Raw genomic sequence first — 25,439 nt, forward strand, 5'->3', positions numbered from 1 at the left:
GAGCACTTAAAAGAGCTGGGTGTAACACATGAATCCTTCTAAAGGACAGAGGAAAGGGGGGAGTATCCTGCTCAAACAGCCAGTGTTCCTGGCTTTGCTTTGCTCCCAATTTTGTCACCAACCAGACACATCTTTGCATTACCATTATTGCCTTTTTTTTTTTTAACCTCAGAAGCTGCTATAGAGGCACAAACACAACTAGCCAAGACACTGTACTAAGAGCTATTGTGGCAAGAAAAAGCTTTATTTGTTCAGAAGTCTTTATGAGAGAACAAGCCCTCGACAAAGACAGAGGAAGCGGGAAAAGGGACAGTAAACCAGGCTGCTGCAATTTTGCTGCAGGCCAGCAGGAGGCAAAGCTCCCTGGCCTTCAGTGGGGTGCGGGAGCAAACAGGAACCAACCTCTACCATTTTGTCCTTTTGCTCCTTACTTCTGTTCTTGGATCTAACAACTAGGATCACATTATCCCTCTGAGCTCCTGCTGAGAACTACATTCATACTCCACTGCAGCTGTAGCCTGTCACCAGAGGGATCCCAGGGGTGTTAATGTGGGAATAAAGCCACCATGTAGCACAAGATGTTGAGAAATCTCTCCCGCAGCAAAAGGTGAAAGTTTCCTGGGTACAAAGAGCTAACTAATCTCTCCGGAGCGCCTGTGCTTGCCAGCCTTTCGGGAAGCCTACCTGTTTCCCAGCTGAATACCACTCAAGGTAGTTGTTCCGTCTCTGCTCACAAACAACCTCAGGTTACTGTCTGCAGATGGAAAAGGAAGTAAGACATCAAAATCCAGAACTACCGACGGCTGCCAGGTGCTCCCCTCCCAGACGCATTACACAATGGTCAGCACGGGAATGAGTGTGTTTCTGTGAATGCATGTGCATGCTTCCTGGTGTTCCCACAGTAATAGAGCCGCTGGGAACTCCTCCTCTTGCTCTGAAAGAGAGCCTCATCTACAAATCAACCACAGCATTAAGCTCTGGAAGAGTAAATGCAGAGAAATTAATTCAGTGATACTCCTCCAGCTGTTTCTTTTAAGGTAATTCCATTGATGCAAGTTCTTGGTCAGCTCAAACACATCTGAACAGAATAGATGTGGGGCCTCATGCTGCTTTTGTAGGCTCACTGGAGGAGAAACTCAGCCTGTTCTGCTGGTGAGAGGTGGTTACATTCAGTCTAGTTTTAACCCATGCTGAGCGAGGTGTAAATCCCCATATAATGTTGCCATATGCGATGATTTAAGGTGACTGACTATACAAGTTTTTTCCCCCTCTTATCCTGTACATCTGAGCTACTGTTCAACCTCTGCTGTAGTGTGTAAAACAGCAGCAAGTGCTTTTTGCTAATGGATGTGCAGCTCTCAAATCCACATGGTTTGTTTTCCTAGCATAGAAACACCTAGCAAGCACTGAAAGCAAATTCCTGTCAAAAGGGGAAGGAGTCCATGGCAGATCAGATTTGACTGTAAAAGCTTGGCAGCCTTGATAAAGGAACAGCCAAGACCTCCCCTTTGAGACTCTTCCTCTCACCTTCAGTATTGCTGACATCTGTGAAGTCCTGACTCTGCATTATTTTCTCCACTATATCATCAGCATCGATCCTGGTGTCATCCACTCGGGTTGGGTGACTCTCCACTGAATCCTTTTTCCTCCTGGGATGAGAAAATAAAGGGAAAACTTACTCAGCTTTTCAAGATGCAGATTTTCAGATACTCTCCTGCTTGCCTTGGCAATAGCCTCCTCATCAGCGGCTACAATCCAATCTACCGCTGCACAAAGGCAAAGGAGTAGATTCTGTCTCTCCTTCCCAGAGAAGGCACTTTGCTCCTGAGTTACCTACCGGGAGGGTCTATCCAGCAGAAGGGCTGGTCTGGGGGGGCGAGGTGGCTTCTCTAGCTTGTGGTCCCGCTCTCCCTCAGGACATTCCACTGTCATACTCAGCCCTCCGGACGCACTGCTGCTGGTGGAGGTATTCCGGCGATGGGTCAAGTCAGACATACTAGAAGAACGGGAGTGCTCCGTGCTGTAACCTGCAAAACCAGAGTGATTACAAACCAGATCTTCTCCCCTTCCTGGCAGCACAGTTAACAGCCAGGGCAGCTTCAGACCAGCATTTCTGCTCCCAAATACAGAGGTTTAGACATACATCTATGAGCTCATCTGCAGAGACTAAACAGGAGACTCTGATATTAAAGAGCAGGGTGAGAGAGCTGCAAATCACTCTCACAAGAGCTCGTTGCAGGAAAGAAAAAGGGATGGGGCCAGTGCTGGCAGAGTTGTGTGGATCAACGGTTACCGGAGATCTTGGACTGCTGGCTGGCATAGCTGGAGTTCCGCGAGTGCCCCGAGTGGAAGACTTCCTCCGGGCTGGACAGGTTCTGATCTGGTTCTTCTGGGACACCTGCCAAGGAACAACAGGGCACTCCACTAACACCGTACCCAAGCCAGCACATTGCCTGCTGATCACCTGGGACTGGAGGCTGATCTTGAGACGTTAGATCAAGGAAAGAGCAAGGCTGTTGGCAGAGCCCTGCTGTTCAGGCTAGCACAGAGCTTAGAAAGCAGCTGGGGAGTAGGGGAGACAACAATGAGCTTCTCTGTCAAGCTCATCACTAATTCTAGCATTCAGTGCCTGCATTTACAAACATCTCTGGGGGCCTGAAGGATCTAAAGGGACCGGTAGTATCTGAAGCTATCCATAGTTAAAAGCATTAAGGTAAAACCAAGAAAGCATCAAATGCCCACTGGCAGTAAAGTATTACAACCTCCATTTGGATGCTTCTCCTATTACTTGTGAGAGAGCTCACACCATTTAAATCACATCTGAATTCGATACATAAACCTCAGCATAACCTCTGATCCTTTGCTATCCCCCCCGCTTGTCTGTCTTGCAGCAAGCTTATCCAAAAGTGAGCAAGTGTAACATGTTAGCCAGCTTTTTAAGAAGAGCACTTGCACACTGCGCTAAGTCACTGAGGCGATGGGACTGGAGTGTTATTTTGGTGCAGTGTATCTGCCTGCACATTTGGAGTGTGCTGGGAAGAAAAAAAGGCTATGGGAAAATGCAGCGCCCTTGAAAATGGGCTCATAGAGAAGCCAAAGAACTCTGCATCAGCAGCTGGAACAAGGCCATTAGACTTCAAACCAACCTCTAAAACCTTCAGGGGAACTTTTCTAGAAGATAAGTCTGAGCAACAGAATAGCTGAGTGGAGAACAATATTAAGTGTCATTGAACACAATGGAAAGCAGGGATGAGTGCAATACATGAATTATTAAATCCCCTGCAAAAAGAACAAATTGCTTTATCTCCACTAACAGAAACATGCGGAAAAGATTCATGCTTCTCCTCAGTTGCACTTAATAGATGGTTTTGTTCTTCTCAATTTTCTTAATGAGCAGAGGGGTGAAGACGGGTGCGGGAAAACATGAAAAATTAAAGAGTCTCTGTGCTTGCAACTGCTGGGAAAAACAAAAGAGTGTCCAGGCACAGCCAAGAGTTGCATGGCTCCAGGACGGGCAATTCATACCCGAGCTGAGAATGGCAGTTCTTGGCTTGGTCTGACGCAGAGAGCCAATCGTGGCTGAACTGCTGCTGCTGCTGCTTGTGGTTCCCTCGCCCTTACAGGTCAGCTGCAGGGTCGAGTCCTGCCCCGGTATGGTGATGGATTTGGCGGTGGAAGGCGGCCTGTAATCAGAAGCGAAGAAGGTTACAAACTGCCAGTCCGGGACCAGGAATCACCCCACCGCACCGGCAGTTCCCACTCTGCCCTGTCAAGAGGGTCCCTCCGCCTGCACCCACCCTTCGTGGGGACGGGGGAAGGTGGCAGTCCTCTGCGACTAGCGACACAGCATGACATTGGATTTTGCTTTCCTACATGCAAGACTTGGGTCTTCCCTACCTTGTACTGCATCTGGACTCATTACAAGGAAAAGCAAGTTTCTGAGGTAAATTAAGGCAAAAAGGGGCCAATCAATCATTTCTACAGGACAACAGGCTCAGAGCCTGTGCTATCCTCCAGAAGACCACCCAGAGCTGCCCTTTTCCCCCAACTCGTGCCCAGCAACCAGTTGGCCTCATAAACAGGAGCCAGTTTGCTGTTGTCCAGCTCTAAACTCCAGCACCCCTTCGTTACACCTCTCTGGCTCAGGTCAAAAAGAAACCTTTTATCCCAGCAAACTCATCCCCCTATGAGAGTACTTTTACAACGATCAAATAACCTTTCCATTTTTTAATTGATGATTAAACTTTTTTTCAGTGAGACGAAAGTGTTTTTCCAGCTGTCAAAATTATTTTTCTGGTTATTCTGCGTGCTCCCAACATCCCTTTGTAAATGCTGACTGCGGGGCTGAGTGGCGAGTGCCTGGAGCCCCCTCCCTTCCTCCAGAAGTGTTTTTGGGAGGAAGTCACGGCATGTGCAGCGTGGCAAAATGAATATTCCTGTTGGAGCCCTAACTTCCCTGTAGGCCGAAGTCTGAACTGGAACTAATAGATCACATTATGCTTTTTAAGTGAGGAGTGAGAAAGAAAAACTTTTATTTGTCTCACTTGGGAGCTCTGAGGGAAGACGCTACCTTTGCAGTATTTTGGGAGGAAAAAATAAAGTGCCGAGAATATTTTATATAGGCAGCCAAACAGACATAAATGTTTCAGGAAATCCACAGCATGCCTTCCCCAGGAAAAAAAACAAACAAACCAACCACAACCCTCCCTAATCACGTTATCAGTGATTTACACGCCACCAGGTACTTTGGGGACTTTGGTTTGCAGGTTAATAAGGCCTTTACAGCCTTAATCAAGCAAACTGTTCCTGCAGCAGCTGTCGGAGCAGCCTGTGGGTCTGTCAGCTCAGGCAAACAGCCTGCTCTGCCCTCCTGCACGACACCCAGGAGAAGGTTCATCTGAGTGCTGCAGAAAGTCAGTGCTCGGAAGTCATTTCACTAATCCCCTAATGAGTGCCATTTCTCAAAAGCTCTACTGATCAAGGACTATTCTACATGCAAAGCTTCCATTTTTAGACATTTGCACATCATCAGCATATAAGGAGAAAATGGGAATGACTGCAAAAATCCTTTAAGAAAATTAGGAGGTTTGACTTTCAGACCGACCCTACTTATATTAAATGGATATATATATCCAATTCTGCACAATTTTCAGGCATTCTAACAGTGGGACTGGCTTTCACAGTGAAGGAGCAACAGGTATTTTTGTCAGACATATTATTGCCAGACATCCTAGTACTCTAGATTTAAAACATCTGTTACTGTTACAAAGTTATGGTTTAAGATATCCAAAACTTCTTTTATTACACTTCCTTCTGAAGCAGAAATTTTTCAGAATCAGATGACATTGCATTTAGGGTTTGAAAGTCTCAGAAAATGCTGCAGCACTATGAAAAACCATTCACAAAATAAACCAACCAAAAATTACGCAGCATTTTATAACAAGAATGCAACCTAATTCATACACTTTACGCTAGCTCTTAAAATTAGATCTTTTAGCCCAGAACACCACTACTACAAGAGATGGCCCCAAGGTAAAGCTTTCTTCTCTCATACTGTTGGGAGTCAACACAAAATATTTATATCAGCACGCGGCAGTACAGTCACACACCTTACGGCACGCTAAGGCAGGGTGGCTTCAATTGCAGAGTTTTGCAATGCTATACTGCAGTATGAAGGTATATGTTGCTGGTATATTTATTAGTTGATCTCCCAACAACTCTTTAAGCAACAAAACTGCTTCATCGCTTAACTGTACTTATGCTTTCCTATCATGATGCATTAAAAAAATAGTATGATTGCTCTTTCTCTGCTAATTAATACAAATTGTGAACCTTGGTCCCTGCAGAAGAAAAGGAGAACTAAAATATTTCAGCCTTGCAGTATTCTTGTTGCTGTTTCAATTCAAGATCTTTATCCTGTGTGATATGCGCTGAAGTGTGTCCCTTTCCAAGACTGTTTCCTTCATTGACCTTTCCTTTCTCAGAGGTCAGTGAAACCAGCCCCGAAGAGATGTGAAATTCTATCCTTCAGGCAAAACATGAAGTTTGTTATCAACGTCCATTAGTTTCCAAAACCTAACTGACACTAGCAGCAAAAATACTGGCACAACTGATAACCAAGCTGGGAAAACCACAGCAGAGAACAAACCAGTCAACAGCGCAGGCTGGCTTAGCTATTGTGGCCAATTCAACAATCCAGACCACCAGTTTCAAGCTCTTCCCTTGTACCTTCCAGTATCAAGGGCATCTTTTCCCCTCCCCATCAATTTTAGTCTCCAGCAGAGAATGGCAAGAGAACTAGGTGTCCTGGTCTGCCCAGAACAGGGTGAGCACCTAGAAACTCACGTTTTGAAGCAGGGGTCCCCCGAGAGCAGGGACATTCCGATTGTGACCTGGAGAGGGGGGACAAGGCACATAGTTAGCCTCACTTCACAACAGCCAGGAGGTCAAGGGCTAGGTGTAAAGATTAGCAAGACCTAGTTCCTTTCCAAAGGAAATCAGCTTCAGGGATTTAGCAAGGTGTTTCCCTCCCTGCCCCAAATCACTGGCATGAGTAACTCCAAGTCACGGTGGCCCAGCAGGACACCAGCCTGGCCACCCTGATCATGCCCTTAGAACTTTTTTCCCCCCTCCTGTTCATGCTTTCTTTGATGACAAAGAATGCTATCAAGGGTCATCACTTGGCCAAATGGATGCCAAGATATCAAAGGGCAACTCTGATAACGGGAAACTTCCCAAGTCAGACTAGCAGCATAAAAGCTGCTAGTCCGTGTCCGTACATAACAGGACCTTCTCTCAGGCCTAGCACTGCACTCTGGCTGCGATCTTTCCAAAATCAACAGTAGGATTTCCACTGTAGCAGCACCAGCTGCTGTACCTTTAGGATGGAGTTGTCCTGTCGGGTGTTCTTAGTATCATATCCTTCCAGCAAGCAGCAACGGACAGTAGATCCAGAGCCCGCAAATTCTGCCAGATTTAGATCAGCAAAGCCCAGCTGTAGCCAAGGAAACAATAGAGGGGAAGGGGAGAGAACAAAAATCACTCAATAAAGGGATATGCAATGTCACACAGACAAAAGGAAGAGAGTGAGGGCAGAAACAGGAGCCGGTACACACACAGTCATGGCTACAAAGACGCCCTCCTCTTGAGCATGGGCAAAGTTACATTCCTAATCCCAAGCCAGGTGGACACGTGGAGGCCTTCAGGAAGCCAGCCCCATGCGGAGGAAGGATGTACAGTAGTGGTGCTGGCCAGGACAGCGTTAACCAGCCCACAGCCATTGCATAACCAAGGACATGGAAGGCACTAGGTCAACGATGTGGAAAAAACAGAATCACACATACACAAACATAATAAGGCACTCTTTGTATCGGGCCATCCCAGAATGCAGTGGAGCATGTGAACCAGGAGATGAAAGGATATTGTTACAGAGGAAAAGTGACACTGTCCTGAAAAACAGCACTGAGACTTTTGGCAGAGCAAGCTGGAAGTCCAGAGCCATGCAGCAGTGCATGTGCCTCACCCCCACAGATGCAGCTTCTGGGCTGGGGAACTCCTAGAGCAAAGTGTCCTTAACACTGCGAAGACTTAACTAGCAAGTGGTATGTTTGACAGGCAGAAGGGAAGAGAATATTTGGAGGGATTTAGTTGTGAGCTCTCTAAACCTTCTCTAACAAAGGGGAAGCAAATAGGGAAGGTGACAGAAAGTTGAAGATCACAGGCAAATTCAAACAGGGTACTGATGCCTCTAAAGTAAAGACAAACACAATGAATGCTGACAGCCAGATGATACAGCTGAACTGGGAACCTCACACAGAAGCACCATCCTAAGGAAATGTGGTGCTCTCAACTGTGGAAGCTGATAGGGAGTTACAGCACAAACCACAGGCACTGCTGTACGAACCCTGGCTCCCACTGTTCCAAATCAAAAGTCTGAACCACAGCCTGCACAAGATATATGATTCAGGGGAAGACAGCAGCAAGATTAGCATAGCTACTTCCTCCATCCCATTCTCAACAGGGAACAAGAGCTGATGGCAAAGGAAAAAAAGCATGGGATAGAGCAGGAACCTTTCTTCAGCAAAAAAGGAAGGAAAAAAATAACCTAACTTTTCTCCCTCTTTTCTCCCTTCTTAAGAATTCCCTTAAGTGTTCCTCCAGCCCTTGCTGTAGATATTCTTCTGTCTCTTCTAGCCAAGGGCTATGCTGCTTGCTGAATATTCACTGATAAGGAAAAAAAAACGGTGAATTTTTATCTCTCAGAGATAAACAAGGCAGGAGAAAGCCACAGTGGGGGCTCCAATCCACCATTGTGACAAAACTGTAGGACAGAGGAGACATGGCACAATCACCCCAGCAGAACGACGTGGCACAGGAGTGGCCCAGACCCAGATGCCTCTTCCTCCACCACAGCACTGACTTCTCTGAGAAGATTGACATGGGAGGACAGAGTGTGGGAGAACCCTCCAGCAACCCATACAGCGTGCTGAGGTCAGAAGCTCTTCTCAGGAAGCAGACTCCCAGTATATAGAGGAAGGATCCCTTAACAAAAGGGTGTTTTCAGATGTAACCTTTCAGAATAGTTTCCTCAGTTTTCCAGCCAACTGATGGTGTTTCTTCCGGCTTGGGGAAAGAGTTTCCGCTTTATCAGTCCTTCCTGTTGGCTTCCGCTCTATAACCCCTGACATCAAAGTCACATTAACGTCAAACCAATAGGTATACGAGTCAATGGAAACTCTGTCTTGAGCACAAACAGCTCCATCGCTCTCAGTCCCTGCCAAAGGGAGACCAGGTAAAGAGGGTATTCACAAATTGCGTTTTCTTCTGCACAACTGGAGGAGTTTTCAGCTGAATTAATGTACTTTAAAAAGGTGAGGACTCTTGTTGTTTAGAATGGGAATGGGAAAATAGTTGCATGAACATAGACTGCACGCTTCTGCTAGAAATGTTATGAATCCCAAGTCAGGTAGCTCTGCCACAAGGACCTGCCTGGAACATGCCTGGTCCATAGGGCAAGATTGCAAGGCTTAATCATCCTGTCTGGTGTGACATCCCTCACCTCTGTGCTGCTGAAGTGCTCGGGTCACGTTCTGTTGAATTCTAGGAGAACGCAGGAGAAGCAAGATACCAGCCCAAGAGATGACAAGTACTTGAGATTTGGTCTCCGATTCTGAGTTGGAGCAACTAGGTCTCTTTCAAAATGCCACTAAACATAACTGGAGACTGAGTAAAAGGGAAGTAGGTTAGAACATGGCCTGAATAAGAGTCCAGGTTAACTTCACCACGGAGACGTGCCTTCAGGCTTTCTTTAATTCTGCATTTCGAAATACTGCGGGAAACTTCAGGATGGACACTGCGGGAGGAACAGGCTGATGCATTTACTTTGTCGCAGCTCTGCAGAATGGAGGAATAACCTCCCCCCAGCGTGAATTTAGTGAAAGAGAAACTGATGGCCCTAGAGACCGTGTCCTAATTAGCAACAAAAAAAGGAACGGTGTGGGCAGCAACATTGCCCTCTATCACACAGCACAGCAGTACATAGCAGCGAGTGCAGTTCACCCTTCAAAGCCAGTTGCCTCCATGGTCTCAGGAAGGATATTGATTAGAATTCTTACAAGGTCATGCGTGACCTGAACATCTGTTTATTAGAAACTAGCAGCAGTGACTCATTTTCAAACAAACATGGTTTTGGGCTCTGCGCGAGCTCAACTTCTAAGCCAACATTGTCTCTTGATCCAGCACACAGAGAAGGGGGTGGCCCATTGTCTCTCCCATAGCACAGGCAAGAAAACAGGGCAGAACAAACTAAAACATCCCTGATGATCAGTTTGGTTTTTGCTTCAATGCCTCTTGTGTTTTGGAAGGTGATGATTTCTGCTGTAGGTTTCTGCCTGCACTCACGAGGCAGCGAGGTGCCTACCCCAGCCACAGCTGGTTGCTGTGCTCTGGAGAACAGAACTGGAGTCTGTGTTTCTTTATTAGCAAGACGTTGCCAGAAGCCAGAGAGTTCACATCTGACTCAGAACTTCCCCAAAGTTTGAGGACATGCAGATCATCTTCCCAACCCCCTTCTCAAATCCACATCCAGTGCAATCTGGATCCTGTCCCAGCAAGTCAACTTTTTTGGGAAATCACTTAACTCGGGCTTAAACTAAGAACTAATGACTGCCTCTCCAGATTGCTTCACACAGCAGCCACTGGTTTCTAATGGGTGTAAGGCACTAACAGAAGACAAGACCATCATTACTCTGCCACATTTGCCCTTTACTCTTACCTTTGAGTAGGTTTTTCCGCCCTTCAGCTCCTATAACGGGACACAAAACAAACAGGAAAAGCAGCTATTATATGTGCTGGGGAAACAGGGAGAAAATCATTACTCAGTCCTGGAATTCGCTCTCAGGATTTCACAAACCTCTGTCTCTCAAGGGCTACCAGTACCCCGGTCGCTCCCACCCTCCATCAAGCACCCATGCTGGAGAGAGAGACACTCCGTCCTGACCTAAACAATCTTTCCTTCCCACCAGTGTCCATGCAATTCTTCTTGCTGCCAAAAAAGCAGCTGGTAACCAACATCAGTACACTGGTGGCACTACCTGCCAGAAGCAGAAGCTAGATGCTCACCTTACGGACAGATACTCGGCAGATGCAGGGGTCCAGGAGTCCTGTAGCTGGGTTGGCACTCATTTTACACACAAAGGTGAATTTCTTTTTCCAGCGGACACAGTTTTCCTGAACTTCCTCTCTATGAGAATGCAAAAAAAAAAAAAAAAAAAAACCACAACAAAAACCAAAAAACAGTCTTCAAATAAAGGTACAAAGCCGTATCAATCCTGACTATTAAGTATCTTTTTTAATAACCGATGATCTGGCCTGCAAAGATCCTCTACAATACCACCTGAAACCGTACCACACAAAGGTGTTATGTTAGCATCAAGTTTTTCACTAGTCAATACAGGTAAAATCCACCTAGGTTACAGGGAAGACTAATCATCCCATCAACAGAGCTTGCCTTCAAAACTCTCACAAGCTCTCCGACATTTCCTGCTTAGCTGGTTTAGCTCATTCACCGTCTGTCCTGGACAGATCCAACCTCCGTAACCGAACTGGGCTGAAGGTTCGCAAGCTTATCTTTCTACAATGCGCCTTTTTTCTACAGCCTCTGTACAGCAAATGTGCTACATGTCCTGATGGCTTGTCCTTCCCAGGCAGCTGTCCTTCTTCTTATGCTGGGACTAAGCCAGTGAGGACGGCCAGCTCGAAGGAAGACAAAAATGCACGTGGAAATGCTCCTGGGTGCACACAGACAGGAGCACGCCAAGCAAACACTGTGCTTCAAATCATGGGGGGGGTGAGGGTTCAAACCGTAGAGCAGTCTCAGCCTGGGAGGAGGTGGCTTGGCTTGCACAGCTTCTGAGCAGCCTACCCTGATCTCCAGGGTGAGAGGAGAAGCACACGGCTCCAGTGTAGCCTAAGCCCGCAGGAAGAAAAGAGAAGAAACCTTCCTGAGCACAGGAGTCACTTCAGGTACAGCTTTGGCTTCTGCAGAGCCCTCAGGGGACGCTGGATTTCACCCTTCAAAAGAGGCAGGTTCAAAAGAGCCTGGAAACAAGGTGTGTGGGTCCTTCCACGGGGCTCTCGTTCCCCACGGATCCTCTGCAGGACCTGATCTGTTTATAGCTCGGAGCCTGGCCCTCAGCCAATGAAGGTCTCAAAGTAAGGAGGCCGGGGGGGAGGGAAGGGAAGGCACTTTTGACAGCTATGAGCTAGCAAGTTTGCGTCTTGCTGTTATCTCTCCTCTTAGCACAGGACAAAGGGGTAAGGGCACCTGATAAACTGTTTGCATTAGCAGGGAAAGGGAGGCTTCCCACCATCTGACGCAGGCACGGTGCGAGCCAAAGAGATCAGTGGCAAAGGGGAGAATGATCAGTCTTGGTACTGCCTCAACTCTCTTGGGATGGAAGGGGCAGAAGCCCAACAAGCCCTTCTCTAACCTCGAGGTGAGCCGAACAGGACAGGCACAAGGACTGGATCCTGACCCAGGAGGTCCTTGCTAGTCCTCCAAGCTATTTTGTTGGACCCGAATGTGCTGGCCAAGGCAAAGACAGAGAACAGAAAAGGAGTAACTGACAAAGAACTGAAACCTGTAATCCTCTGTAATGCAGATAAAGGCTGATCATCTCTGTTTAAAATGTGGGAAAACAGAAGGCAGCAATTCCTTCAAGGCAGTGAACTTAAACTCCTTCCAGACAGAACTAAGGCTAGCTATTGAAGTCATTGAAAAGTGAGACATCTAAGTGCCGAAAATACCTTTGAATCTGGGATTAATTCAAGATGAGATCTGGTTCTCATTGCTCCACTCCGCTCACTCCAGCTCCTTCAGACAGAAGAAACACTTCCAGAGGGATTAAAAAGGCTTTGCCTATAACCAAATATTCACTGAGCCAGCCAAATTAGGCAAGTTATATTTCATCTGTGAGGTGCCTTAAAACTCACTTAACAGTAGATATCTCGAATGACCTAAAGGAAGGAAAATTCAGGTACAGATGAAAACAGGAATTCAACAGAACAGAAAACGCTTGTGAACACACATGCTTCAGAAACACAAGGAAGGTACAAGGGATGCAGAAAACACTGAATATTTTAGCAGCATTAATCGTCTTTAAAAAGGAGCTGCTATTTTCTAGAGAGCAAGGCTAGTGCTAATTCTGTAACGACAGCAGAGCTTCAAGATGAATCCTGGAAGGCAGCTACAAGGAACGGTCTTCAGATGAGACAGGTACAACAGCCCATTGCTGCAAACCTCGCTCACAGACGTGGCTCAGAGCTCTAACTCGTGTCATGAGCTAATATTTAAGTGACCAAGCTCCAGCTCCTGAACACCCATTGCATGCGCCTGGCTCCCCAACAGCTGCTTTGTCAGTAGGATTGGCAAGAACTGCTCTAGCGTGCGAGTTTCCTTACTCATGAGTTCTCGCTCATATTACAATGCGGCTATGCTTAAGCATCTGCTGGATGCTGCTAAGTCCAATGAAGGCTAATTACTTCAAACCATGGCAAAAAGTACTGATTAGTAATAGAGCTCCTTCATAGCTAATTTGCTGTTAGCATAAGCTCTGCTAACAGGCATTCTGCTTCTTATTAAGGATGTATGTTGGCTTTCCAAAACTGCTGTAGATACCACACGGTGCAAGGGATTAGGAAAAGGATTTGGGGGGGGTTATGTTACCCACAGCACCACGAACCCAAACCTGAGCTGCAGGTGCATGCGTAGCTTGGGGCTTTTTATGTCTTCAGAATAGTCTGCACCGGGCAGAAAGGAGTTTACAAGATAAAATTCAAAGCTGCTTTCCAGTCACAAGTTTCACAATCATTCAACTATGACTTTCAACTTTATTTCTTACTGTAAAGGGTGGCTTTTAAGCATGAGGGCTGGGTCTGTATCATTAGACAAGCAAGTGACAGCACTATTGTTTCAAGTCAAACTCTAAAAAATTAGTTCCACATTTCCAAAAGATGGCATGTGGGGAAGCAATGGGCTTTGTCTATTCACCTCCCACCAAGCTATCGTTAGGCTGGTAATTAGAGAAGACTAAAATAGGGAAAAAAAGTGGACTCAGATGAGGAGCAGTTTTGTATTTAGACCTAGAATATTCTCTGATGTAAAATTAGGAACCATCACACAGAAACCAAAAACACACAAGATGCGTGGTGAGGGCTGCACCGAGAGAGGCGTTTCCTTCCATCCTAATCACAAGGCACCTACAAGAAAAGCAGAAACTAATAGCTTAAAACCAGAAGTGTCTAATTTTAAGTTTTACTCTGTATTTGCAGAGCCAGAAATAGATCAGACCAATGCCTGGTACTAGGTGCCAATTCAACGGGTCTTCAGAAGTTTTATTTTAAAAAAGCCGTCTGTACCATTTTGCAGAAAGACTCCCAGAAGGTTGAATCCCTGCCAAGCTAAGCTTTGCCCTCTTCCAACTCAAGACTTATTCAAAGCTGTGTAATTACTCTTCCAGACCTAAATATACCTCCTCAGAATAAACCGATGCAACCCTGCAGCAGCTTTTGCGAAGAGCGGAGTTCCAGAAAGAGCTTCTTGGGGTCTTCCAAGCCCAGAGCTGCTCACCAACCTCCAGCTCCTTCACCAGCCAGAACAGATGATTTACAGCATCCTCCCGCCACCATCCTACCCCTTGAGTGAAGATTTACCAGGAAAAAGATCAGTTACAAGAGGTTTCACCATAGCGTGGTATGAATCCAAGTAATGGGAACGATGCACAGGAGTGGCCCACTGTTTCACCTGCTTTTACAGAAGCAGCTGTGTGCTCGGTGAAGCCACCAAGGCCTCTTTGGGTTTGGATCTCATGCACAGCCATACTGCAGCAGGTGGAGGAACACGCAACGAACAGATTTTGGATAAGAGATGTTTACCAGCTGTGATTTTAGTGCCACGGACAGAGTTGCACTGTTACAGAAAGCCACAAAGCTCACTATGAATGCCAGTTAGCTAAACCAAACACTTCTAGAAAAAGGCCACGTATACGACCCATGCTATCTTGGGCTACCGTGGGCCTCTCTCCCACATGAAAACCTAGCTAATGAAACGCCGGGACAGAGATTAAAACTTCTATTTACAGACTCAAAGCTGAGTTGCGCCCAACTGGGTATCACGCTTCAAACACACAACCTGCTGAAACAGTTTTGCCTTGCTGAAACATTTAGAAAAGCAGATGTTTCAATCTTACTGTATGGCAGTAGTCACATGTAAGCAAGTTAAAAGTACGAAACATTATAAAAAGGCCACAGGCTTATTGGGAAGGCAACAACAACAAAAAATAGCTTTCTAATGCCCAACATTTCAGTAGAGCAATGTGTCTCCGTCTGCTGTTTCATGCATAGGAGCAGATGTGGGAAAACCTCAGGCTAAATGAGACAGTATATAGATAAGCACACACAAAGAGCTTCTTATTCAGATTTCCTCCTCCTCATCTACACAAAAGGGGAGGGTGAGCTTTCCTATTTCTGATGCCCAATCCACATGCTCACTGTCCCCCCTCTTGGAGATGAGGATCTGTGTCAGACCCTTCAAGCAGAACTAATCCTTCTGCCTGCTTGCAGCAGACGTATTCTTCATCCTCCTCACTGCTTCACCACTGCACACAGGAGCACAACATCACTGAAGCAGCATCTCGATCTGATAAGGTACAAGAAAGATAACACCATTTTAAAGAGGGCAAGGAGCCAAGTTCCAGCTCAGATTCATTTAAGTGCGATGGATTGAAAAGCAGCCCTTGAAAGGGCCCCAAGACACTCCAACAGTGGGTCTTTTTGGGAGGAAGGTAACACAACCTCAGCGATGCAGGTACAATCCCCTCAATCAGAGGGAGGAAAAGAAAAAAAAAATCAAGTTATTTAATCAGATTGCATTTCTTTACACAGCTCTGCTTTCAGCTGCAGAGACCCACCATTAGGACAGCCTCATCTATTCCACAGCACTTCCGAAGGCTGAATTAAAGCAGGATCACTGACACTCCCTTAGCTTGGTGAAGCCTTGAACAATCCTGCGTTATGCTCCAGAGAAGACAGTTACTATTTTAACCAGGTTACCTAGTGCAAAGCTGCAGGAGAGACCTTTGATAAGTGCAAGGAAAATCCCTGAAAAACCTGTTTCAAGATGCCCAGGTCAGTAACCAGTATTCACACCACCATGCTCACAGCACACCAAATTTATACCATCCTACAGACACAGCAGGTCCTGCTACAAACAGAAGGCCTAATCACTGCCTATAAAGCACAGAAAATACAAAGGTGGGTGAATATATACATATAAAATATAAAGTAAGCCTTCATTTAGCCATTAGCTGGTTCAGATATGTGATCCAGAACCTGTAGGTACCCCCAAATAACTGGCTTAGGACAGGGCACTTCACTGCAGCGCATATATTATTAAAGAAAACTGTAGCTCTGAGGCTTTGCCATCCAGCTGCGTGGCAAGGAGAAGGAGAGAAATCAACAGCGAACAAGATTCACCATTGGCAGACAGCACACCAAACAGCAGCGTGGGAACCCATCACATTAGTAAAGGCTTAGGGCTGCTATCTTTTTTATCTTGTTGTCAAGCTCATGCAGGCCAAACGCAGGTAGAAAGCAGAAGCCAACGCGATGCAGCAATAGGTGCCGGGTGGTGGGAAGCTCAGTGGAAACGTATCCCAAGAATGAGAGGTGACACACTGTATTCCTTGGGGAACATCATACAGGATCATAGAAAAACAGCTGGATACACAATGCATGGAAGTCCAAGGCAGTTTAACCTGGAGGCGTACAAGGGCTTTATGGCAAGTTACTCACATGGAAGGGTTTTGCCTTCCCTGAGCAGAACAACAGAAAGGGCTACAAGTAGCTCTCAACAATAAAGTTACTCTGTTTTGACTGGGCTTACATCATGGACCAGAACAATTGCCAACCCAAAGAGCTGGACGTCTCCCCCACCACAAACAACCCCGTATTCTCCAGCTGACAAGTGCTGGTTGTTGTGTAGTAGACATGAGCAGTTATGATGGAAAAATGGCTCAGAGACAGATGATGCAGACTGTGTTACTAAGAGAACTAAGCAAGCCTTTGTCATTTGAAACGAGCTTCATTTAGATGTTTCACTGCAAGTGTTTTAAACAAGGGTTTAACAGTAAGGTCATCACATCTACCACCTACTCGCAAAATTAACTTCTGAATTCCCAGCAATCCATTTCATTGACCCATGGTGGAGAAGGACACCTACCCCCATCCCTGTCTGGGCATCAGCTTACACCTATCGATTTAGGTCTTCATTCACACCAGAGGGGAGATGCATATGGGCTCTCTAAATGCCAAATTTGAAAACCAATGCTTTTAGAATGAAGCATTCACATGACCCAGCACTTTTTGGGGGGGGAACAAGGCAAGCTCCAACACTTCTGGAGGGCTTCACCATGCTTGCTCAGCTCTGCTTCACACCAGGAGATGGGCAGACATCCACTCCTGCTGTTTCGCTGGCACTTGGGGAGGTGGGGGAAGAGTGAATGGGGAAGGAAAAGTAGGGGAAAGTCAGCTCAGGAAACTAGATTCCACTTACGCAGTTAACAGCACAGCCTGCATAATCCCTATTTGACTGGAGAAGAGACAAATACAGGAAAAAGGATTAACAGCAACTGTGCAGGAAAGAAATAAGCTAATGGAAGAAACTTCAGGCACAGCTGAGAAGTCAAGGTAAGGAACAGTCAAGACCGTTCACTGGGGGAGAGGGGACGACAACGACAGCACCAAGTATGTGAAAGGCAGGCAAGGAAAGAACTGGAGCACAAACAACAAGGCAAGCATGAAATAAAAACAGGATACAAAGAATGATTTAGAAATCCTCCTTAGGAATAAGCTTGTATCTAGCAGGCAAGTGATTGTGGTTTTGTGTCTTTAACGTTATTTCCAGAAGAAGCCTATTTCCGTAGAAGCACAGCTTTTGAACTGCATATTACAGTTCCCTCCAAGGCAGTGATCAATCTTGATAAAGGTCCAGCAGTACAAGCCAGGGAGTGATAATACCTACTGAAGAATGGGGGTGGCAGTCCATCACCAGTAAATGTTCCCTTCCACCCCCCCAGCATGAGCATGCCTAGTTGTGTATTAACAGCTTCTTTGAAAGGCAGTAATTCAGTTATATCTGGACTCCAGTCACACGCACCCAGGCATGTGTCTTTTATAAGTGACAGACATGAAATCCTGCACCTCATGCAGAATGTCCCACAGGCAAGAGCCTTCTGGTGGACTCCATCTCATGTACTCCAGGTCACTGCACTGGGTAGCTACACTCTAGTACATCCACGCCTTCTAAAACCTAGCACTGGGGGTTATTTTAGGAAATTTATTTCCAACCATTCCTTGTATATAAAGCTTTAAACCTTCAAGCGCCTCCTAACATGAACTATGTTAAAAATACCATGAGAAACAATGGAAGTTATTAAAAAATAGCATGCAGCTGGTGATCAAGTGCTACAGCAGAAGTTGCATAATGAAATAAAAATTGTGCCAAGTGGAGAAAGAAAGTCACAGAATAATGACCCTTTAAAACTTACGCTATAGAACAAGTCAGATGAGTTTTGGAAGGGTAAGTAAGGGTGGAGCAGGGAGAAGGCAAGGGGAAATAATTCTAACAGACTTGGCCACAGAGCAGCAAGGGACGTGTACATGGCACTTTACAGACAGGACATGCCCAGCAGAGCCAGTCTGCTTCGAGGTGTTTATAATTTACATTCTGTCATCTCGCAGCAGAGGAGAAAAGCCGGACATCAGGAAAACAAGGAAAAGAAGGGACTGTAACAGTAAATGCTGTGCAATACATCTACTGTTACACACCGTTGAAGACAGACCAACCCGAAGCAGCACTTATCCAAGGACTTCTTGCCACATCTACAGAGCACACGCTCTTTTCGGTCAGAGGCCAGGGACGTGTGCCAGGAGCAAAAACATCACAAGCAAAGAACCAAACTCTTAAGTGTAAAGAAAGGAGTAACTGGATAGATGACTCAGTTACTGAAACACAAGTCTGTAATAACGTGCGTATTGAACACTGAAAGACGCATTTGCTTTTTTTGAACTCTGATCATGCACTGAGTCACCACACCAACTCCTACTTCTATTGTTCTGATAGACTACGTTGGAGCTGGATTAGCCAAGAACGAACCACGTGCCAGGCTGCCAAGCCCACCACCAGTGCTTTCCTCTCACAAGCAAATTCACAAGGATATCAGTTACCGAAGAAGCAAGAACAGGTCTGCACCGCAGATTTCCCTTGGGTCTGCCTGGGTCAGCCACCAGCTACGACACTCAGGTGGCTGTATGTTGGTGCTGCTTTCTCCAGCCTGTCTCAGCTGTATTGTTCCTCTTGCTCCCATGGTTCCTATGTACTGCAGTAGACCAGGCTACCTTGCAGATCACACCCAGCATGCTCTGAAGAACTTGTCTAACTTTGGGTGTAAGTACCTTTCAGATCTGACTGTCCACAACTATGACCACTGAACAACCAAACGAGCTCTATGTGTAAAATGGGCATGGGGAAAACTTAACTCAGAAGGGCTCCCAAACTCTTCCCTACGCCTCCGGCCAAGTCAGCTGTGGTTACAGGGGATGAGCAAACCCGAGCTGAGAGACCTCCATGTGACTGGGGACGGAAGGCACAGAGGGAGGGGGTGCTCAAGCTCATTACCAAGTCAATTGCACAGTAAACCCCACAAAAGTTAAGAGGGGAAAAAAAAAAATAATCCTGACTCCCCACGGCCTGTTTGCCCTTTGGACAAATCACAATTCAAATCTCTCCTGTGGTTCTAACAGACAGAGGAACTAAAGCTTCAGAAGGTCCCAAACACTTCAGAAAAACTCTAAGGTTTGTTCTATACAGATGTCTACAAGATGAAGGTAGATTAACCCACCATATTTCAGATGCAATATGTGTTTCTGTAACGCACTGTGGCTTGGAAAGCCTTTTCACTTCTGGCAGACCATACATGTAAAATGAAGATTCACTGATTATCCGTTGCTGATATATTTATAAACTTTCTTCATCCCCTAAGTGTTAGCTGTCATTCTGAGAGATTCCAGATTTGCCTTTTACTGACTAAATTTAAACTCCTAGTGAAAAAAGACAGCAATGTAAACTCCAGCAAGGAGAACTCTGATAATATCCCTACCACGCAGAATACAAGAGATGGCTACAACTCCGTGATGCAAGAAAGCTGTGTTTGTAAACAAGATGCTCTTATAAAGAAAAAAAGAAAGATGCCTTCAATAGAAACAAATCCACACATGCCCCCCTGAGATGAAAAAAAAAATCATGACATGGGTAAACTCAATATTCCAGGGCTTTGCTGGGGTAGTAAATCTGGAAAATGAAAACCCTGAAGGGAATCAACACAAGACTAGAAAGAAATCCCTGATGCAAGTGATGTACGCAGAGACAAATCTTTTTGCCTCTAAGGCAGATTTATGGCACGTGAAGACATACTGATGCCAGAATATTAAGTGACATTTTTTTGCCAATATCAACCCTGTTTCAGTCAGGAGAGTTTGCCAATATAGCTGTACCAGAGAAGTCTTTATAGTGCAAATTAATCTGCACATGAGGCCAAGTTAATTTCTGGAATAATTTCATTAATATCGTGTGATGTACATCATTGCAATTTGGCTCGAGTACCCTGAAGAACCCTTCAGTAACTAAGCTGCCTGAAGTCAACCCCGGTAACAAAAGTAGGTTCAGTTACCCAAGAGGTAACAACACCCTACCACGTCCAGACGTGTTCCCCTATGAGTCACTTACATTTAGTCAAAACCAATACAGTAGTCCAGGAGAAAGCCCTTTATACATTAACAGCAGCTTTTTCATTCCACAATGGATACAGGTGTTTTATTATGGTTCCTTTATAAAGGCATTGTTCAGCACTACAAACCCCGTCACTAGTTTTAAGGACAAGGAACAGACATGTTCTCCCTGAACCTCCGTCCCCTCCATCAATATCTATCACTGTTAGGGTTTACCAGGAAGAAGGCTACTTGGCAGAAGAAGTTTGCAAATTAGAAAAGGCAGCTGAGTAAAGCCTGCTGCCCCCCGACTTATCACCATACTGGTGGTGATGGGCTGGGATTTCTAGACCCTGTCCCAACTCTCCCTTCTGCCCTGACTCCAGAGTGTGTCAGATGCAGCGTTATCCCAGAGCGCCAGAGCCAGCAAGAGGAGGGGAAAGAAAGGGGTCTGAGACAGAGCAGTCAGAACTGCTTTTGCTGCTCTGGAGCCAGAGCTCCAGACAAACACAATTCTCTAAGAAAGACCAATATCTCATGATGCAACTTGTCCTAATCAGAGAAAGGTAATTTCATTAATTACATCTTGGTTAAAAGCAGAATACGGGAGAGCTCTGCATTTTGCAACAGCAGTCGGGGCTGGTTAAGCCCCTGGGAGATGTTAGCATAGACTCCCACTGCTCGGCTGCCAGGAGCAGGTTTCTGAGGATCAGAGAATTTTTACCTCCTCTGCGGCTGTCACTACCAGCTGTATTCAGACATATTGCCTTGATTCTCCCCTACTGAGAGCAAACAACATTGGAGATGTGTATGCATCACTTCTGGAGGGAAGACAACACGCAGATTTGTTTTGAAAGAACAGACATACTCGCATGGAGAGCAGGAAATGCCATTGCTATAAACCTGTATCAGAAATGGACCTTAAAGAGAACAGTGGCCAAACAGAGTATGATCAGCTACTCCTTGTACAGCAGAAAAAGGGTATTCAACAAAGCAGAAAGGCAACGAATATAAAAACAGTTAGAGGAAATACACTCCTCCACAACATAGAATTTCCCTTGCAGCAAGGAGCACTGCAGGCTACTGAAGGCGTAAGATGAGCACCACTGCACTTGAAAGGAATTCAACATTTATGCAGATGCAATTGCCCGGTGTTACCGAAGCATGAGATAAAACATAGCAGACTGCTGACAGAAGCCAGGAAAAGAGCTTCCTACAGAGGAGTTACTGCATAATTGATCTGTAACAGAGGCAAGCAGACTACCTCCGAACAGCCCTTATTGCTTAGTCGGGAAATAGGACACTGCACTAGCTGGGGCTCATCTGGTACAGCAAGTCTATGTCAAAGTGTGAATGCTAAAACTATTGCTCCATTCCAGGGCAACGATGCATTAAGAGATCTGGAAAGATTGCTGAATTATAAATATCCTTGATTCCTCCCTCATACTCTATGACACGCAGGCACAGTCTAGGCGGTGATGGGAAGAACAGGAACTAACAAGAGAAACAGAAAAAGCACCATGAAAACACAACCAAGCTGGCAACCCTCACCCCAACCTATACACATGTGAACAAAAATCCACAGAAAACCACACCTAACCTCGCCTTTGCTGTTTCAAGCATGGATAAAGCTTGAAAGTGTTTGATACAAGGCCGAGCTAAAAAATAATTCTCTAAGCCTGAGTTTTTCCAGACAAGCCTTTCCTTCCCCCTCTCCTGACCATTTGCATTTTTATTTTGATGAGAAATATTATCCCTTAAGGACTGGAAACAAGTGACTGGACAGAGAACGAAGCAATTGGAAACCTTCGGCCTCCCCGTTTTGTACTCCTCGCGCTCACCACTTGCATTTCAGGAGGAATGAAAACTCCCTTGGCAGCGCAGGAGCACAGGTTGGCATGTGCTGACCGGTCTTTCATGTGGCAGCTGGCTGAGGGAGTCTCTGTTGATCATTAACCCAATACGCATTAATGGAACATCTTGCCACATATAAAGTTTTATTCTGGAAGCAAAAATGGAGGTATGTGACTACCCCAAACTGAAACCCTGAGGCCACATCCCTTTCATGGTGTTTACCGTTATGAGTTCCTTCATCTGCTTTTCCGTTGCAAAGCCAGACTGGACCGTAATGCTTGGTAATTTCTGAAGGGCACTAAACAAGACCTTAAATTTCCTTTTCTGCATTAAGTACACTGAATGGCAAGAGAAGGGACTTGCCTCATTGAGGCAAACACGCAGCTCTAAGAAGCAGCAATCCCAAAAGAAAGTTTTCTAGCTTTAGTTGTTTATTTCAGAGCACGTTTCAGGCTAGTTACCAACCACATGCAGGGGTGATGATGTCTGTAGGTCTCTGAAGCTGCATCGCTAATTAGTGCTGCAGCTTCCAAGCCCTTCCAGGACAGTAAATCCATACACTCTCTTCCTTCATCCCATGTAAGCACCCTCAGTGCTCTCAGCCTGAACAGACAGGGTTCATTTCTTATTTAGAATACAGCATATGGGAGTAAAAGTATTTTTAGCTTCAGTCCCATCTCCTACTATAACATGGGACCTCCTTCAAGGCCTCCTTTCACCAATGAAGTATGATAAATTCAGCCAAAATACTGCTCTCTTGCCAGCTCAGCTACTTTCTGTCTGCAAGGAAAGCATCCGTTATACAGACTGTCTATGCTACCGCTTATCTAGAACATCCTGTCTCTTCCACGCTTGCCTCCTCCCAATCCTCTCGTCTCCATGTGCTTCCTCTTCATTTTCTTCCTCATCCCCATAACCCTATCCCATTTCCTCCATTTTTTTCTCTCATCTCAGCCTTCAATTGAGCTACGTGAGCGACTCATGAGAAGCATGTGAAAATGACCTCCACGAAGATCAGCAATTTCGAATCCTGCAGAACAATTCCCTTTCTTGCTCATCAGAGTAAAAATACACCAAACAAGAAGGCTGTTCATCCAGTGAACACAGGCACAACTGTTTGTCTAGTGGGAAGTGCCTTTCAAACCCAGGCACTGAAATGAGATGCTGAGTCCCGCTGTACGGTACCAGAGGAATCATGATGCCAAGTCCGGAGTTACAATAGTGATGTGTGTCGTGTCTCCCAGCAAGTGCACTTGGCATAATATGATTAAACCGCAAGTAAAAAAGCCTCTCATCCTGCAGGATAAGCAGCTGGTAGTAGGGTGGGGTAACACATCCAGCCACCTGAAAAAATCACCTTTACAGCATGAATTACTGATACAAGGTCACAGGCCATTACAGAAGAAACAAGCAGATCCAAAAATTTGTCCAGGGCACTCCTAAAGGCTTCTGTTTTATTTTATGACGAGCCAAAACTACAAAATAATTCCCAACCCACTGTCAGCCCAGTGCAGAGCCGGCAGCCCACAGAGGATGCAGAACATATCCTGTTTGAAAAAGGCAGGCCGCACACAGAGCCACATCCGTCTGCCCTTGCACGGATGAGACCTTACAGAGCCAAGCGCAGGTGGATGCTGCGAGAGCTCACCAACCTACTCCGTCAGGCTTGCGAGCATAGAGGTTTGCCCTGAAGTGAGGGAGGTTGCTGATCTGAGGGAGACACTAGGTTCTTTCCCGAAATGCTACCAGATGTAGCTTCCTGCAATAAAACAATAAGAAGAAATAAATCTGTACCTACCTCATTTATCTAGAAACTGGTACCAGAACAACTTGTCATTGGCAGCTTATGGCCTATTAAAATACCAACCACTGTGCAGCGAGACCACAGGCTCCTGAAGGCATCCACAAATTCCTCAGAAATACAGCTACAAAGCTAGAGTCAACACTAATGGCAGCTCAAGAGCACAAAGAATAAACAGACTGCAAGCCATTTAGGTTTTCCCCTGTTGTTTCAGAAATGAATACATGTCTTAAAAGGGGGGGGCACCCTCTCCTACCTCCCCTTGTCCTCAGCCAGAGCTGAGAGCATTGCCACCCTGCAAATCAAGCGAGCCACAGGGCCCCAGTCAAGCGAGCCACAGGGCCCCAGTCTCAAAGTAGAACATTAATTTCCAATGAGTAATTTTTTGAGCCAAGGCTTGCTTAAGTCACACAGATAAGGCTGTCGCTAAGAGTTAGCTGTCAAAGCAATGCCAGTTCAGAATCAGTGATGAGGGGGAAGTTTGAAAGCCGGCTGTATCCGAACATATTTACTGATGCTGTACACACAGCGTATCAGTTACAGGGCTTTAAATTACAGCTTCTGGTCAACAAAGCAGCCCCTGCCTGAGCAACAGCAGGCGGAACAGGAGTCAGAGCATGAACAGAGACTGTTCTTAACTCAACAGGATACAGCCCCCACAGCAGGAAAGTTTTAATGTCATTCTGCTTGTCTTGCAACAGGCTCCAACGTGGTGACCGGTGACAGGAAGAGGCAAGTCTGGCATGAAGCAAATCAACCCACCCCAAAGCCTCTGCAGTTGGACCCTCCAGGTGTAGCAGCCAAAGCCCAGAAAAGGTGAAAGAAATGCTCTGCAAATTCAAAGTGCAGCTTAAGATCGTTTGTGCCAGGGACCTTGCAGTGCTGTATCACTTCGGCACTTCTTCCAACACCCTCAATGCCAGAGGTTAAACCTCACCCACTGCTTCTGCTCTCACAACTTTCACCTATATTCAGCTACACTGCTGGAATGAAAACCCTTTTTCTCATTTTTGCTGTCTAGTTTCTCTATATTTGTTTCAGAATGCAAACAGTGCAGGTACTATGCCTTAATATTATCTTAAACTAGTTTGCTTTAATGCAAATAATTTCTAGAGGCTGTATTCAAATGCCTCCTCCATTAACATCCCCACAGCCCACTCCTGAGGCTGCAGCCAGGAAAGAAGGATATTAGCATGTGAAGCCGCTCTGGAGCATTAAAACTCACACTCTCGATCTGTGTATTAGGAATATATTTATATATAGGGGAAGTCTTCATGTTCAGACATGTTTGCAACAAAAGCACTTCTAAAATACGTTTTTACGCTACATGCTCTAGCAGAGGATAGAGCCAAGCACATGTCGTCCTAAAATATGGAACTGGGAGAACAGTTTAGAGCCACAACCAGATTCCTTCCTCTGCTACACCCTGGCAATCCCGCGCAAAACAAGAGGCAGAACTCGG

At 45.8% G+C, this 25,439-nt stretch overlaps 1 protein-coding gene across 1 annotated transcript in view; it reads right to left on the bottom strand.

Moving 5' to 3' along the window:
- Window positions 1-25,439, bottom strand: part of EEIG1 (estrogen-induced osteoclastogenesis regulator 1) — a 37,808-nt gene that overhangs the window by 5,419 nt on the left and 6,950 nt on the right. Inside the window, exons 3-11 of the mRNA XM_075771975.1 lie at window positions 10,621-10,741; window positions 10,274-10,303; window positions 6,878-6,994; window positions 6,346-6,392; window positions 3,526-3,683; window positions 2,294-2,398; window positions 1,838-2,027; window positions 1,528-1,649; window positions 685-754 (exon numbers count right to left, since the gene is read on the bottom strand). Coding sequence (XP_075628090.1) covers window positions 685-754; window positions 1,528-1,649; window positions 1,838-2,027; window positions 2,294-2,398; window positions 3,526-3,683; window positions 6,346-6,392; window positions 6,878-6,994; window positions 10,274-10,303; window positions 10,621-10,741 — 960 coding nt within the window. The remainder of the gene's footprint in view (window positions 1-684; window positions 755-1,527; window positions 1,650-1,837; window positions 2,028-2,293; window positions 2,399-3,525; window positions 3,684-6,345; window positions 6,393-6,877; window positions 6,995-10,273; window positions 10,304-10,620; window positions 10,742-25,439) is intronic.

The sequence above is a fragment of the Balearica regulorum genome, chromosome 20 (genome assembly GCF_011004875.1).
Source record: "Balearica regulorum gibbericeps isolate bBalReg1 chromosome 20, bBalReg1.pri, whole genome shotgun sequence".
Lineage (NCBI taxonomy): Eukaryota > Metazoa > Chordata > Aves > Gruiformes > Gruidae > Balearica > Balearica regulorum.